The 17705-nt window shown below is 45.7% G+C and overlaps 2 protein-coding genes across 2 annotated transcripts; both read right to left on the bottom strand.

Moving 5' to 3' along the window:
* Positions 1-3157: 3157 nt before the first annotated feature.
* Positions 3158-6179, bottom strand: LOC146194297 (uncharacterized; the record flags this gene model as incomplete). Its single annotated transcript, XM_084596523.1, has 4 exons — positions 3158-3264; positions 3761-3889; positions 5727-5886; positions 5976-6179. Coding segments are annotated over 4 exons (525 nt in total), but the record flags the coding sequence as incomplete, so codon positions are not given.
* Positions 6180-11808: 5629 nt separating this feature from the next.
* Positions 11809-14486, bottom strand: LOC146194296 (uncharacterized). Its single transcript, XM_084596522.1, has 2 exons — positions 13631-14486; positions 11809-11840 (listed from the first exon to the last, which is right to left on the bottom strand). Exons 1-2 carry the CDS (start codon positions 14469-14471, stop codon positions 11809-11811), a joined length of 873 nt encoding a protein of 290 aa, XP_084452648.1. The 5' UTR covers positions 14472-14486.
* Between the last annotated feature and the right edge of the window lie 3219 nt (positions 14487-17705).

Here is a 17705-nt window from a genome sequence, read left to right as displayed (position 1 = left end):
AACGGGAGCACCTTACATTCGTACATACTGTCAGGTGTCACGAAAGCCATTTTCTCGCGGTCTCGCTCGTCCATCTCGATCTGCCAACATCCACTTTTCAGATCTAAGAAAGAGAAGAAACTGTCGTCTCGGAGTCGGTCAAGCGCATCATCGATCCTGGGTAGTGGGTACACGTCCTTTTTAGTAACCTGATTCAGTTTCCTTTAATCAACGCAGAATCGTAACGTGTTGTCCTTCTTTTTCACCAGGACGACCGGCGACGCACACGGACTTGTTGACGGCTGTATAATATCGTCTGCAAGCATTTCATCGACTTGCGTTCTAATAGCCTTCCGCTCTTTAGGCGAAACACGGTATGGACGCTGACAGACTGGTGGCGCAGCCGCATCAGTCATGATGCGATGCTTGGCTACCGGCGTATGTCCGATCTTGGAGCTCATCGCGAAGCAATCTTTAAAATCAAGTAGCAGCGACGACAGTAGGTTCTTCTGATGAGGTGACAACCCCGGGTTGATTTTAACCTCCTGAAGGGCATTACGTGGTGCGGCATTGTCAAGAAGATTCATCTCCACGGGGCATAAATTCGGCAACCCATCCACGTCGTCGAGGAAGGCGACGGCCGTTACCTTGGCGAGGTGTTGAATTTCATTGGTGAAATTCGTCAGCAAAACTGTCGCACAGCCATCATTCAGTTCGATAAGACCGCGAGCGATATCTACTTCCTTCTCGAGCAACAGTGAAAAGTGACTTTCCGCAATACCTTCGTAGTCATGAAACGAGTCTTTCCTCACTAACGCCAGCAAACTGGACTGTGGTGACAGCATTACGTCTTCAACAATACGCAGAGCGTTGACTCCTGGGCCTTCTGTGTCACTGTGCGCCAGGGCTTGCTTCGTCCAAAATGTGACTCGCGCCTCGTGCAGGTCGATCACAGCACCGTTTGCCTGCAGAAAGTCAAGGCCCAGGATCAAGTCTCTCTCGAACACTTGCGCAAGACGACAAATTCGCAGATGTAGACGAAACCGCGGATGCCGATTCGGGCTGTGCACCTTCCGGCCGGGCTAATGAGGTGACCCCCAGCCATGCGAATGCTAGGGCCCAACCACGGCGTCAAAACTTTGCTCAATTTCTGGGCGAGGGCGTGGCTCATCACTGAATAATCTGCACCAGTATCAATTAAAGAGACCATGTCTGTTCCGTCAATTGTCACACACAAATCAGAAGTAGCGCGTCGGATGCTTTCGCTACCCTGCCTCTGTGAAAAATCACCGTATCGGTGTATCAAAGGCGGAGGATCTTCACTTTTCCCGACAGCAGCGGCCTTGCCTCCGGAGACCGCTGGAATTAGTTTTCCCGGCGTGGACTGGGAAAACGGCGCTCAGGATAGCTGACGTCTCGGTGAAGACTTGGGGAACGGTACCGCAGCGGAGATGACGATCTAGAGTCATAGCGGCCATCGTGTCACAGGCCTCTGACGGGCCGACAGATGAGCTTCTATTTCGAGTGGTCGTTCACCGTTCCGTGGGCAAGGGTCGTTGGGCGAGAAACCACGCAGACCAACTCGGCGGTACGGGCAGGCCCTGTAAAGATGTCCAGCCCCACCACAGTGGTAGCAGAGTGGCCGTCGGTCCGGTGCACGCCACACATCACATTACCGTGGCGGCTGATAGGCTGGTCGAGCAGGCACACGGGGAAGACAAGACTGCTGCACTGCTTGAGTCGCGGTATTCATGTCGTAGACTAGTGTTGGCACCCTACTGAGGACAGCTGCATATTGCCACAGAAGCCAGTGAAACTGGTTCAGCAGGTTTACTCACAATTAAGTAAGAGCACCGGCAAGATAACGCACGGAACCGACTGTCGGCGAGCACCGAGAGCGAAGAAGACGAGCGCGTGCCAGGCTCCCGAGCTCGCCACATGGCGGCGCCAGTAAGATAACATTGCGGCATTGCTCCCCCCCCCCCCCCCGGTGGAAAAGGCATCGTCCCGATGCCGAGTGGTGAGGTCGAGGATAGCGGTAGTCGGCGAGGATGCCGCGTTCACATAAAACAGTTAACGGAAGCAAAACAAAACATGCAGCTTGACCTAGTGGGAGTAGAAGGGCTTCATCCTGGCGACGTGTACAACTTCCGATTGTGCTTGCCGTCGGGGCGAGCGAACAGTTCCATGCGGGATCACTTCGTAGGTGACGTCGCTGAGTTTGCGTTGTACTTAGTACGGGCCGAAGTAGCGACGCAGAAGCTTCTTGGAGTGCCCCGCTGGCGAACAGGTGTCCACACCCAAACCTGATCGCCAGGGTTGTAAATTACGTCCCTGTGACGAAGGTTATAACGTCGAGCATCTTTAACTTGCTTAGTCCGGACTCTCAGTCTAGCCAGCTGCCGAGCGGCCTCGGCATGCTTCACGAATTGGTCGGCACAGGCAATCGATGAGTGGACAACATCTGGCTGTAGCATTACGTCCAGCATGGTGACAGCCTCGCGACCGTACACCAAGCGAAACGGTGTGAAGCGGGTCGTTTCCTGGACTGCGGTGTTATACGCAAATGTTCCATACGGTAGTATCTGGTCCCAGTTCTTATGGTCTTCGTCGACGTACATAGAAAGCATATCGGCGATGGTCTTATTGAGTCGCTCAGTAAGACCATTCGTCTGAGGGTGGTAACCCAGACAACGCAGGTACATTTTCAGGATGTCCTGAGGATGCCATTTTGAGGACATTATGTTGTCCTCAGGATGTACTATAATGATCCTTGAAAGATCACAAACAGGTCCTGTTGTCCGGCCTCAGCACGCCCCGAGGATCTCCTCAAAATGACAACAAATGATGTTTCCAGTGCATTTGAGGGGTTGTCTCGGGATGCACTGAAATGATCCTCAAAAAGCTTTCAGAGATGTCCTGTTAGCCAGCCTCAGCATGCACTGAGAATGCCATCGGAGACAACCAAGGAAGTTTCCAGTCCATTTTGGGGATAAGCTGCATAGGCCTGCCTGATGATACGCAAGATGGCATGCTTTAGGTTTAGTAAAGCTAAGCTTGCCTGTGATGATGTGTTGAGTAAATCTCACCATTTATGACCATCGGCATTTGCACAGATGATGACAAAACTAAGACAAAAAAAAAGCAACGCGGTTACACAGAATGTTGAAGTCCAATGTGTTGACATTTTATTAATGACATCTATGTTTTCAAATTTACATCTCTTCGCATGTCTTGCTGCCTTGGGGAGAACCTACTCGGAATAGTCCGACAGCATGGTGGAGGCTAGAAGAATAAGTAGAATGAGTTAGAGGCTAGAAGAATCAGCCCTAAATTCTGCACAAAAAGCAATGCGCACTGTTAATCAGCTGCATTTGCCTAAATCTACAGCTCCTAAAAAAGTTCCTCTACCATGACTACAACACAGGTTACTTAATATGTAATGGTACATATCGAAACATCTGATACCCTGCAAGACTAGCTATACACCAAACTTGAAGGCATGTTCAGTATTTACAGTCAATAATTTCCATGCAACAATGTTAACATCAAAGTTAAAAGTAGGCATTTATGAAAGCCTGGTAGACTTTGCAATACATTTAAATTGCAATTACCCATGCTCCTGAGCATATAAATGGCCAAAATTTTTGCCCTCGAAAGTAATGAAACTAAACTTTCCATATGGGCTGAATTAGCCACACACACTCTCCTGACAACCAGTACTGCAGTTCCAGACCACATATGCTTGTGCATTTCTTGCACTGTTTTTGTGAAAACTCACCCTCACGCTGAACATTCGCAGTCTTCAACTGTAGCTTTTTAAGTTTTTCACCTGAGTGGCGAAGCCACACTTTGATGATACTCTCGACGTCACTCTTCGTTATTGCAGCAAAATTCTGCTTTACTGCCCCTGGAATATCAAGTTGCAATTGTATACATAGCACAAAATTAAAAAACGTGCGCAAGTGATGACCACACACAAGCATTAAGCAAGCAAGGTATGTCGAACATGCTGTTACAGTTGTCCTTGACTGGCTAAATCGAAGTGGAGCATATATATAAAATTTTCAGTTGAACATTTTGGCAAAGCCTTGGCAAGAAAGCCATTTAACATTTTTATTTATTTTGAAAACCTGCAGGCCTATGCTTGACATTCATGTCTCGCAGAATTATATTCCATTTCTTTCTGAATGACACAAATTAGCCTTAAGAACTAAAGACGGGAAGAAGCCTGAATTAAATTTCAGTTGAATTAAGCGCTAGCTGCATGAGGCGACAATCCTTGGCGACCCGTCGCACGACACCGCCGCCTGTAATTGCCGCTGGTGCACACCGCACGGGAGCGATGAGACTCGGCGACAGAGCCAGGTTTTCGGCATTGCTTTGTTATCGCCGCCTCGTCTCTCCGTCAGGGGGCAGTAAAGTTACGCTATATCCCATTTTTAAGACTAAACAGCATGAAGTACGATAAAACACTAATGAAATTTTTTGTAATGCATTGCGTAAAAAAAATCACAGCGCAGTGGTGCGCTACTACACTGCGATACATACTTCCATTGCAAGGAGTGACTTTCTTCTGCTCCTATTGAAAATCAACAATATTTAGCCACACTAGCCTTTTTTTAGAGCGCAGCTCTTTGGCGCCCGTTCCTGGGTTTCGCGTCGGCGTCATCCGCCTGGTAACCAGCTCTGCCCCCTTTCATCCCCCAGTTCGAGCCGGCGCTACAGCAACCTGAACCACGCAGGAAGAGGGGGGGGGGTACACTCGACGACGAACGATGGGGGCTGGAGAGCGCGCAGCAACCGGAGAACACGAGGAAAGGAAAGGGGGGGGGGGGGGGTTGCCGGAGGCAGCGCTAGCAGCACTAGCAGCGACTGACTGGTGCCGCTGCCGCCATGCAGAAAGAGGACGAGGGAGTCGTCCCCTCTTCTTGCGTGATGGCGAGGGTGCTCTTCGGTTGCCGAAACACAGGCTCGCTCTCAGTGGATCATGGTGCATCCCGTCCTCACTCGCTTCACTTACACTAGCGGCGTCAGCGGCATCAGTCAGTCGCTGCTATCTTTTCATTGCGCAACGTTCCTATGGGCCCACGAGCTGCTTCCCGCAACCTTCCGATAACTCAATCGTTCTCTTCTTTTCTCCGACCACCAAGCTTCTTTCATGATAGCCAAGAACTGTTAGTGGAGTGTTTCTTGATGGAATAAGTGTGAAAAACTAAAAAATTCCGTCTGTAATTGTATATACGTGTCTTGCTCGAAATCTTTGCTTCAATCTATCGAAAAGGTGAAACAGCTGATAAGCTGCGCTCAAATTTCGCATTAGGAAGTACCATAATCGTTGGAAATTTTTCTTTTAACTACACACCAAGCTTTTACTGAATTGTCTCGATGCGCTCATATATGCACGAATCAGACAAAGTGAGCGTCTGCAGGTTCTTCACTCAAAGCGGACTAGGAAAACAAACTTCGCTCGCAAAATAGAAGTCAGAACGGAGGTTGAGCACCCCAACGCCTTCTGCGATTGGCTGCCTTGCGAGCTGCTTCTGGGCGACACGTGAAATTTTCTAAAAACCCAGAACCTGAGCGACAGCGACAATGCTTTGGCGGCCCTCAGACCACCGCGCAACAGTGTCGCATGGCGTGTTGCCGCGAATGGTCGCCTCATGCGGTTAGCGCTTTAACTACAACTTGCCCCATAGCATGCTGCATAAAATTTTAATATATCTGAAAAGGTAGTAGTGTCTTACTGCAAATTATGTTGGCAACGCTCAGTGTGGAAAAATTTCTTTTGCCTTTCTGGCCCAGCCAACTGAATTTGACTGCCACTTTGTGGCTGACCAGCATGGCTAACATCCTTCTTGTAGCCGATCCTACTGACGTTCCGCCTAGACCAGCAAGCTGATGCAGCTGTAATGAAGGAATCTGATTATTTTCACACTCACTCTGCAATATCTAACATGTATGTAAATGCGACAAAAGGAAACGGAATGCCATACCAGCCTAGTTTTCATGCTTTCATCAGTTGATAAGCTGGAGTCAAATTTCTCAAATGACTCAAAGTTGTCGAATGGTTGTTGTAACACATCCCTGGTCATGTTGCTGCTCGCAGGTATGTTCCTAGTCAACATCTGCGTAATAGCATCCAGCTGTTGCCCCTGATGCTCAACACGCATCAAGATTGTCTGCAGCAGCCTGATTTTTTGTTACTCGAGCTCTGAAAATTGGTACAAATTATATTACTTATATTTAGGGGCAAAACCAGCATAAACAGAAAATGCAGGAGATAGAGTTAAAACTGCGTTATTTTATGAGATAAATCTCCTAGCAACAGGCACACGCATAAACCAGCCCCCTTAAATAACCATGAAAAATATGTATCATCAAGCACTTTCATGTGCAATGCTTTGGAAGTGACATATTTGAATTACTTGTCCATAATAAATGTAGATGACTCAACATTATGCTAGGTTTCTTACCCTCAAAGGATAAGAGCAGTTTTCGTTCTGGCTGTATTTACTGGGCACAGGCAGCGTGACAAAAAATTCTAGAGTGCAATTTTTTTATCCACATTCATGACAATAACACAGGAAGCACAGATTTCCCTTTGATGTAGACACTTCCTTTTCTTTGATCCTTTCATTGACAGAGGCCAGTTTGACCAATGCCAATTTTGCCACAGATGAGATAACAACACTACTCCTGGGACACACTGGGTGAATTGGGGTGCTTTTGTGCTCTCATTTAGTCTCTATGTGATGTGCAGCACAATGACTAAGCAATGCAGGGTATGTGCATGTTTCTCATAAGACAAAGATGCTAAACAAGTGCAACAACAGGCATGCCACCCAACTCGTATTTGCTATGCATGATGGCAGTGGCACACCTGCCAGCGCGGCGAGGTGAAAAATCAAAAAATCCTTTCTTTGAGAGAAGGAAGGGGGGGGGGGGATCAGTGTCCAATGAGCTGCAATGTCAGCCTCCTAAAACCTAAACATACACACAAGCAGCAACGGCAAGCATGAAAAACAAGTCCTAGAGGTTCGCACCAAGACATCTGCACGGCACTGCTGAGTGTTCTCACTACACCTCCGCAGCTGGTGCAAGCTGATCAGCAGAGCGCCACTGCCGTCATCAGGCATAGCTAGCGCAGCTTGATAGCATGAGAGAAGCGGCCGAGCGCAATACAGGAGTATCAGATGATATGATGCTAGGGCAAAGCCGTGGCAACACTTCAATGCCAAACGTGCTGGAAGGCTGCCTTTTAGTTGAAATCGAAGGTGAAGCTTCTACATCTGCTGCTGCTGCACCTGCTGCATGCCATCGCCGCCTACAAAAAATGACCCCCACGTTGCCGCCAATCAAAAACAGTATTTTATGGAGTAACGTATGCAATCCCTCCACATGGGGCAAAGTCTGTGTCAGTCAAACTGGCCAATGTACCCCAATAAGAGTATCTAAAAACAATTTGTGTTTATGTCGAAGAGATTTCGTTGGTTTGATTTATAGGGTTTAATGTCCCAAAGCGATGCAGGCCATGAGTGGAGGGCACCAGAAATTTCGACCACCCGGGGTTCTTTAATGTGCACTGACATCGAACAACCCATGGGCACCTAGCTCTTCCCCTCCAACAAAAAACGTCCGCCAAGGCCGGGATTCGACCCTGCATCCTTGGGCACAGTAGTCGAGCGCCCTAACTACTGTGCCAAACAGGTTGGGCTCAAGGAGACTTCTTCGCCTGCTGTGTAATGATCATGGATGTGAAAGTAGATTGCACTGCTGTACTTCTTGACATTGTGGTACCTCCCCACAGTAAAATGCAGTTAATTGAGACCTGCTGTTAGCATTACAGGTCAAGAACTGAGACACGAGCCGTGTGAGCCATCTGTGATTAAGGTGTAAGGCACTGAAGTTCAGGCTTGGTAAGCTTTTGCATATGCAGCTGCTTGATGATAGCTTTTACTGTAGGCATTGTGCAGGGAGCCCTCCACTGGAGTGACTAGCTGACTTATGGAGTTTAGTGTCTCCAAGTGACTCGGACTATGAGGGACACCGAGTGGAGAGCTCAAAAGTAATTTTTACCTCACATGCCTGTTACCACAGAACTCGCGTAATAAAATAAGGTTAGTTGCAAGTCCAGTGCTATCGTTTTTCTTGTTCTTTATTATGTCTGCTTCTTCTGGTTCCACTCTTCAAATATAACATGCCAACCAGCCAAACAACCAATGCTTCTGCATTAAACTGTGTACAATCCAATGCATTATTCAAGCCCAAAATTTCTCTTTTGGTGCACATCTTTGCTTCAAAAACTATGAGAACTAAATGCTGAACAATACATTAAAATGACTTAAGTGCCAACACAGTGTATGTGCATATAAGAAAATTTGTAACCATATGATTCCTGCTTGTATATGTCTGCAATTATGTCGTCTACGTTTAACTGCTATAAAAAGGGATGCTAGTCAAACACTCTTGCTTAGTGTATGAAGAATTTCCACATGCGCACATGTAAGGGTCAGCCAGCTAACTCAACATACCTGATAGCATAAGAACGCAAAGTGATCCAGATTTGTACAAAAGTTCTGGCTAATGAACAAAAACAATAATTGAACGGCACTTACCAGAAGGCCTTGAAGTGTTGCCAACTGAAGAACCAGGGCTTGAGGTATGTGGTCTCCCACCAGACTCTACCCTGGATGCTGCACATTATTGAGATGTCAGTAATAAAACCAAGATTGGTATTCTCAACAACTTACCTGGCCTGAAGTGACCACCGGGCATTGAAGTATGCATGGACGGAGCATACCTTGTGCCAGATTCCAACCAATGGCCGCTGTGTGACTCTGACCCTACAATAAGACAAAGCAAAAAATTTAAGGAAGCATCAAGTATGCCAATACAAACACAGTACTTACATGGTGCCCTCCATCCACTGATACTCTCAGGCCCTTTTTTTGCTCCCATGGAGGGACCGGCCGCATACCCTGCCAAGAAATCAGAACAGTTATATATTCTGCTGTACCTATACCTATACTTACAAGGACTGGGCCCCGCATCTCAGAGCTCCTAAGTAGTTGAATGTCTTGCCTGCTGTCCATATCAGCATCACTTTCACCTGCACGTACGGTAAAATTCGAAGCAAGGGATTGCAACAAAGAGCTAAGCTATACGGGTATCAAGCTGCAAATACATCTAAGTTGCTTGAAAATAGCAAAAGCTATTATTTCTATTTTTTTGCTATGACAATCCAGCCATGTACTCATGAAAATTCAGCAAATCTGCAATTATTGCTGATAAAGGCAGGTGTAGCTAGACAATTGAGTGACTTAACTATTTTAGTATTTGGTACTTTCAAATTGCGCGCCAATCGCAGTATCTGTCACTCGCGGAATCCTGCTATGATCCTCACGGTAGACAAGCGGAATTATGAAGAGCGTTTCACAACCCGGGGCGTGGCACAGCGGTAAAGCGCTCGGCCAATGGAGGCTAATTTTTTTTTAATGAGGAGGAGTCGCACACCTCTTAAGCGTTGCTAGGCAATGCCGGCAGAACATGGCGAGGGGGCTGCACAGCTGGCTTTGGCTGTGACCTCACTCGGTCGCAGCATACGGCATACGCAATGCTCGGCTCCGGCTCTCGTAGTGAAGCTTTTCACTTCAAGATAGTGTTTGATAATATGAAGAGAGAACTCAGAGCTAGCAAGAAACTATTTTTCAACCCATACCATTATGTCCAGACTGCTGTGAAGACAGCAGTGAGCGATACGGCTGTGCTGTCTTTTTTTGCACCCTCTGTCTTGCTCCTAAGAAAGAAAAACTTCCAGTGAGAAAGCAATAAAAGACTGAGGAATCGGAACCGAATGGTGTATAAATTCAAAATTTAGATATCAGCAATCAGAATGCACCTCTCTGGAAAGCAATAACACAAAAAACTCTCAAGAAACAGTTGGATGTAGTGTTTAAATAATTTGGGCTCTTCTTTATCCCATCATTTTGAAATACTAGTTTTCAAATGTCCTACCAACTCAACAGTCTACAATGGTTATCTGCAAGTATGAATGGTAGATTTAATTATCTGCAGCAACCAATACTAGCTTCTCATACTTTTTCAATTAGTGACGCCTAACTACCCGCATGTGTGCTCAAGATACTAAAGGCAACTAACTAGGCCTCAATAATTTTTTTACATTTGTGCCGGCATTAGATCTCTTGATGTCAAGAATGCGTCGGATCAATGCAATATCTTCAAAAACTGCCATCAAATGTTGTACAAGTTAAATAAAAATTGTTATCAATTGCATGCTACGTAAAATATGGTACAAAAAATATTGCAACCCACTGACAAAGTACAAGCAACCATAGGCATCGGCAGCATTTTGTCTTGGAGGGATTGCATCTCAGTGGATAAGGAGAAGAAGGGGGGGGGGGCAAGTGTCTTTTTGCACTCCCCTGCCAATGTCCATGCAAAAAACAAAAAGCATTTTTATCAGGGGCAGGAGCAGGCTCGAGCATTTTGGAGCAACTGTGCGGGCAGTAATAATGCCATTCCGGAGAAGCCTTGGAGCAATTAAATAAGTTTTGGAGCACATTTACAGACCCGATACCAATGATAATTGCCATTTTATATTCCCGAGATACAAAATCTCCAATATGATTCCTTTTTACACAATGTTAAATGCTTTTCCGACTGTGCAAGTGCCTCTGAAAGGACAAGGCAGAGACTAGACAAACAGCCGAAACATGTAAAGATGTTTAAGATAATGCAAGCTGATCTAAGCAACAATTCGGAACAGACTAGCAGCAAATGGAATGCTTATAAGCTTCATAACTGAACACCATATTTGGCCTACAGCTTTCGCCTATTTTGACTTTATAGATTCAAATGTGGAGTCTACCACTTCCTTGTGCTCAAGCTGCACCACTTGATCTTGTGCATGTCCTTTTTGACCCCGCGCCTGTGCTGATAAATTCTTAAGCACTGATTAGTAGTGCCTTCAGGGAGGACAGGCAGCACAGAAGGATAGCCTTTTCATCCTTCAGCTTCTTTACTTCACTGCCTTCTGCCAATACCTCATTTCTTGCTTAAGCAATGCTGGGGCTTTTTTAAAATCTTGGCAACAGGCCCTCTGTGGCTTTCCAATACCCTTCAGAAGGTTTCTAGTGATTGACATCTTCGATTCACCACCTCATAATGCTCCAAGCATGCTTTTGTCTGACGTGGGCCTGGCATGCTTGTCATTGACAAAGGAGCTCAATGGTGAAGCACTTGCTTGTTTTCGCAGCAAAAGCATTAGAACAACTTGTGTAGCTTTTTCACCCGGACAAGTTTCCTAATGGCTCCTGACAGTTTGCACTATGCTTCACTTGCTGCTCTCACTTCCCTATCAGAGATTCAAAAGGTTAGGAATAGGTGCTATGTCACATGAGCAATGCATTTTTCGCAGTTAATTCCCTCCAATTGCTTGTAGCTCATATTAGATTTACTTGCGAACAAATATTTATTATTCTCCGTACTTCCCTAGTTTTAGAAAATTTTATTTGTATTAAGCCCAATGCAAGGTTCATATACGTATCATTTTCCTGTTAATCTAATTTGATAGTAAAACACTGGCAGCCCGTTTGGAGCAGTTTTGGAGCAATATTGTGCTTTGGAGCAGGATGGAGCAGGAAAAGCAGTTTAGAGCAGAATGGAGCAATTGGAGAACCATTTCCACCTGTTTTATTGTTATTCATATAAAATTAATAACTATCGTTTCCTACAAGCTAGGCAAATTATTTGGAGATGCGATGGTACAAACACTACATCAATGGGCAAGTGCATTCAGTAAATGAACTATGAACACTTTCCTTGCAGCAAGTTGAACACTGAAATAAAAGAGCAAAAAAGAGTCATTACTTTTGATCATAGGCATTGGTGGTGATGGAGGCTGTCTATATTCCTCCTCCTCCTCATCATCAGACTCAAGGAATCTTTTTGTTTTTCTTTTTCTTTTTCCCCGTCCACGGTCACTGTCACTTTGAAGGTCGGATGTCTCTTCTGCTCTCCTAAGGCGCTGACGCGCTTCAGCATACGTATCTGAAAAAGTATTTGCATTCCTCTATTCAAAATATATTTTGCTGAAATGCTGTGGATGCCTAGGGTGAATTCTACAACCTTTTAGCCTTAATCTGCAGATTTGAAAGAGTACCTTCACAAAGTAAACCATAATGCAAACCTTAAGTTTTATTCTTATCTCGAAGTGCAATAAACAGAAAGTGTCAAATAAGAAAAACTGTTTTACCACAGGAAGAACTGACAGAAAGCAGACAAACTGGATTGCAGGTTCACGTTTCATGGGGAAAGTAGTGTAGGGAGTGGAATTCACCATTAGTATCGCACTGAATCTTTAAAATGACTGGTAGATAGATAATTGTCTGTTGGAGAATGATGCCACTCAATTAGGGCAGTCATCAAATTTTGTGCAAAACGCAGTTGTCACTAATGCATTTTTTGCACAAAATGTTAAATACTGCTACCCTTTCGCAGATGAAAGTTGTCCATGCTACATCAATGTTCAGCATTCCCAAGCTAATGATAACAAGGATGCATTGTTTTCTGACAACAGTGCCATGACATTTCTATGCAGTATATGCATTAAAGCCTGCATGTTGTGCTTGCATTCCAGTATTTGACCAATGAAGTTGCTCTCTCACCACAGAACTCCACATGTGGTTTTTCTGGGTAGTGTTGCAACAGTGCTGTGATTTAATGGTGCTGTTTTTCAGATTCAGAGAATTCAACACAGCTGTACATATAGGCTATTAAAAATAACTGGTTGTTCTGTGCTCATGACATTGAAAATGAATGTCCTGAAATTGGCAAAAAGGTGTACTTTAGTGCCTGTTGGCTTAGCCTACCACAACAAGTTAGACACTTAGCAATTAGTTGCTACTGCTGTCTCATGTCTATTCATAACACTCGATTGGCACACATCTAGAGGACACGCAGCCACAAGCAAATATAGTGATTGTTACCGAATGCTTGGACTGTAGTGCATGGCAGTTCCTTCCAATCAGGTCCTGGTGTAGCACCAGCTTTCAGCAGGCTTTCAATGTGCTTCATTTCAGGGGGCCAGAAGCATGAACCATTTAAAAGCCGCCTTCTGTGCACAATGGCCACAGAGTCATCTTCTTCAGGAAATTTTACAACAATGTATTGACCACCTTGTTCAAGGAAGAAAAACAGATTTATGCACAAGCATATATACAAAATACAAGGGTAAAATAACACTTATACCACTCATGGGAAACAATTATATACAAATCACAAACAAAAATACCACTGCACTTTACACAATAGGACTGCGGGCACAAATAAAAGCACGAGCTACATTTATGGGGCATACATGCACAGTAACAATCAGCTTAAAAGGTTGCGAAATAAAAGCACTGCAAATACATAAAAAGAATTGCAGTTATGTATCTGGAGTGAGAATAGGCATGAATATTTTTCAGGAATGGCAGCTAAACTGCTTCAGTGGCATGTAGAAGTGGAAAGATGATTATGTCACGCTTGAAGAAAATTTTTAGACATTTCTGGGAAACATCCTCAAGTGGCCAACATATCAAGCTTGAAGGCTGCGATACTATGTAAATTCCCAGTATCGATGACGCACAAGGTGATGAATATAAATCCCTGCGTTGCAAGAACTTCCGTCCAATGACACATGGTGCACCCGATGGGAAGTGTGCAAAGTTTTCTACAATTATCGACCCGTCTGCCAGCAAGCAGCAACTGTTTCTTTTGCCAACTGCAAGAATGACATTGCCGGGCAATGTGGCTTTTAAGAATTGTGGAGCTCGACACGAAAAAATTAGTGGCCCGAAATCATGTTCCATTGCAAACAATGGGCATCTTGTTGACATCTTACCAGCACAGAGTACTGTCCCTTTCTCAGCTAATCTATTACACAGCTGCTCAAGGGGATGTTCCGGTTTCCTCACCATGGCTTTCAAGCTAGACATGAAGTTTTCGAATGGAAACACACTCCACTCATTTAATGTACCAAGGTGCTCCACATCCCGTGCCAGATGAGACAGACCATGCACATTGTGTGATGCATGCTCCTGACCATAGATTTCAACAAAACTCTCCACAAATAACTTCAGGAGACCTTCAGCATAATTCACTTCACTTGCTGTGACACCATCTGTTGAAAGTATGTTAATGGCAACATGCAAGGAAAGGAAATTCCTATACATCTGGGAAGGAAGTACTGAAGATAGCACCACAGGGCCTCCATACAGCAAGAAGAATCGGAATTCGGTTGCCTTCCAGCGCTCTAAATCTGACATACTTCGTGGCTTTCGGTTAAAATCACAAGGAATATATTTTGCTATTTTAATGTTCCTGTCCGACATTTCAATGAGCACCTTGCGTCCTACCCTAATTCCCTTAGGCCCACGCATCCACAAAAGCAAGAGCTTACGCATTACACCTAGGGAAACCAGGTGCATGTAGTCCAGAGGTACATCCTTTACAAGGTCTAGTGGAAGATTCTCCAGAATACTTTCCCCTGTGTGGTGCTCTTGTTGTGATTTGCAGCGGAAGCTTTCATCGGTTCTTAACTGGCTTGTCAGTGTAGGAAAACACACTCTGCCTTCAGAATATTTGCCTCTGACAGTGCACTTTGTGCAGCTATAATAGCCTGTATGACTTCTTATGTACAACACAAATGCCTTGGCTGGTGCGTCACAAATTATAGCATGCAGCCTAACTTGAACTGCAGTTGTACTTACAGGAAGTCCGGCAGTTAAAAGGAATTTCATTTCGTTGACGAAACACCGCATGAACACGTTTGCGTCTTGTGGCTTACTGTCGCCAAAAAAACACTAACAACAAATGGTGCCGCATCTTTTAAGTTGGTAACGCGACCAAGAATTGTCCAAAACTGTCCTTTCGCGCTTTTAGATAATGGCAGGCCATCAATATTAAAACTGAGACTTAGTTCTGCAGGAACCTCTTTGCAGCTTTGTAGGATCTGCCGCAGGCCTACTTCAATGCCAAAATGGCGAAACTTCCCTCCCGCCAATGTCAAAACATCTAAAGTCTTTATCGGCGTCTGCAGCAAGGCCCTTGCAGATGACGGCAGTGAGGAAAGAGCTTTATAGGTCCGCAACGCTTTCAGCAGAGATGTAATATTAGCATGAGGTGTTCGGGACTGAACAGCCCACGTTTGCAGCTTATGCCTAAGAGACAACACACTGTCCCCGTCGTCACTGTCACCCTCTTCGGCACACGCTGCAGATGACATCGGGGGCTGAACGTCGTCGCGCCTGATTAAGTTCAGAAGCGGAAAGCTTGGCACTCCATACTCCGGACCTTGTACAGTTTCCCGCACTACATCGTCCAAACGTACACCACGTTGCCGATGCTCGGGAACATCATCGCCAAGATCAGGCGGAAGGCATGCTTGTGCGGAGGGTCCAGGTTCACATAAACCAGAGGGGGCTGATGCTGTATCAAGTTCTGTGCAGCTTGCCAGCTCAAAAAACTCACGCGCCGATTTCTTTTTCGGCGGAAATTTCTTTCCCTGTTCTCTGCCATAGTAAAAAAGCGCTCACCTCCACTTGCAGAATCCATGTTGCCCGCGCAGAAAGTTCAGCAATACAGCTTGGCTTGGCTTGATATCTCCAACGGCTCGAAGAAAGCTCATGGTTGCCAAGCGCAAAAAAATAATGGCTTTCGCTTGGAACATGGCTCGGAAGAAGGCAGAGAAGGCAGTTGCGTCAAGGTCCATGGTTGCGTCATGGAGGGCGGAATTATAGGCTCTAAATGCTTCGCGTAAACATTAATGATATAAAATTTCCGTTTTTCCTTAACTTTCCGTCTGCGCATAAATACAAAACTCAACGACAAAAGGTAGCCGGATCGCTAACAGGTTTTGCATTCTAGTGGATGGACAGCACGGGTTATTTTGTTGTTTTAAAATGTAGAACGAAAAACCGATCGGCCATACATTCAATAGCTGTCGACCTTAATAGGTCTCCATCAGGACGTTTCTGGGATTACCTTGTGGGTGGCGTACTTAGGACGTCCTCAGAACGTCAGAAAAACTGCGAGGACGTTTGTGCCTTTTGAGTACATCCTGAGGACATCGAGTGTTGTCTGGGAAGCTGTTGTCTGCGATGACAAGTGCACTGAGCCGCATCACTTCCTGGGTTAGAGCAAAATTAGATACCGTGCTTCTGTCAGTTAAAACGATCGCAGGGGCACCGTGACGAAGGACTAGATTAAAGATGAAGAAGTTCGCAATATCAGTAGACTTGCCGCTGGGAAGAGGTTTCGTCGCACAATAGCGGGTTAGAAAACCTGTGGCGACTATAATGTACCGGTTGCCCAATAATGATGTAGGAAATGGGCCAAGCAAGTCCATACTGACTTGGTGAAAAGGTACTCGCGCAGGAATAGGCTACAGCAGGCCGGCCGGCTTGAGAGGTGGTATCTTCCGACGTTGGCAATCACAGCACGTCCTAACATAGCGCTGAACAATAGCGGCAAGCTTGGGCCAGTAGTACGTTTGTCGTACTCGTGCCAAGGTGCGAGAAAAATCGAGATGTCCGGCAGAAAGCTCGTCGTGGCATGCCTGCAAAACGTCGGTACGGAGCGGCGTTGGGACAACCAGCAGATACTGAGAGTCTCATCATCATCATCATCATCATCAGCCTGATTAAACCCACTGCAGGGCGGAGGCCTCTCCCATATTTCTCCACTTAACCCGGTTCTGTGCTAGCTGCATCCACTTGACCCCTGCGAACTTCTTAATCTCATCCGCCCACCTAACTTTCTGCCGCCCCCTGCTACACTTTCCTTCCCTTGGAATCCAATTTGTTACCCTCAGGGACCATCGGTTATCCTCTCTTTGCACTACATGTCCTGCCCATGTCCACTTCTGTTTCTTAATTTCTACTAGAATGCCGGTAACTTGAGTTATTTCTCTGACCCACTCTGCACGCTATCTCTTAATGTTACCCCTACCATTTTTCGTTCCATGCAGGCATTGCGTTGTGCAGGCAGGGGGTAGACCAGCCGTACGTGAAAGTGCTGGAAGATATATATAGTGGCTGCACAGCAGCCATAGTTCTGCATAAAGAAAGTAACAAAATTTCCATAAAGAAAGGTGTTAGGCAAGGAGACACAATCTCCCCAGTACTATTCACAGCTTGTTTAGAGGAAGTACACAGAGACTTGGAATGGGAGCAGTTAGGGATAAGGGTAGATGGAGAATACCTCAGTAATCTGCGATTTGCTGATGACATTGCCTTGCTAAGCAACTCGGGGTCCCGATTCTAGTTCTTCCGCTGCATCATGAAGCAATGCCACCTCCCATTCCCCGCTTCCTCGACTGTGGCAGAAATTGCAGGGCTACATCTGCTGCCGATCTTATTCAGGCCCTTCAACTCTCCCGTCCAATCTATCATCACCGACTCCAAGGCAGCTCCGCTTCTCCTTAAAAGCCCAAAAGTCCCCACTCAGGGCATCACCTCCCTTGTACTTAGGTTCCGTTCGCTAGAAGACATGGGGCATGACATTTATTTCCAATGGATACTATCTCATTCAAGAATAGAGGGCAATGAAGTAACTGACTCCGCAGCTACGGCAGCTCGCGTCACCACCTCTCTCACAAAATTCCATGACTCCCGTCACATACTATCCAATAACATTCTCTCTCTCCATCCAAACTCCGGAAT

This window comes from Amblyomma maculatum, chromosome 3 (genome assembly GCF_055883805.1).
Source record: "Amblyomma maculatum isolate TAMU_Amacu chromosome 3, ASM5588380v1, whole genome shotgun sequence".
Lineage (NCBI taxonomy): Eukaryota > Metazoa > Arthropoda > Arachnida > Ixodida > Ixodidae > Amblyomma > Amblyomma maculatum.
Note: the sequence above shows the minus strand (reverse complement) of the source record. Positions and strands in the feature narration are given on the sequence as shown.

Coding starts and splice junctions, on each gene's coding strand:
- LOC146194296 (XM_084596522.1), bottom strand. CDS start 14,471: ATGCACCTGGTTTCCCTAGGTGTAATGCGTAAGCTCTTGCTTTTGTGG. Junction 11,841..13,630: donor GGATTTATATTCATCACCTT/GTGCGTCATCGA, acceptor CTTTTATTTCAG/TGTTCAACTTGCTGCAAGGA.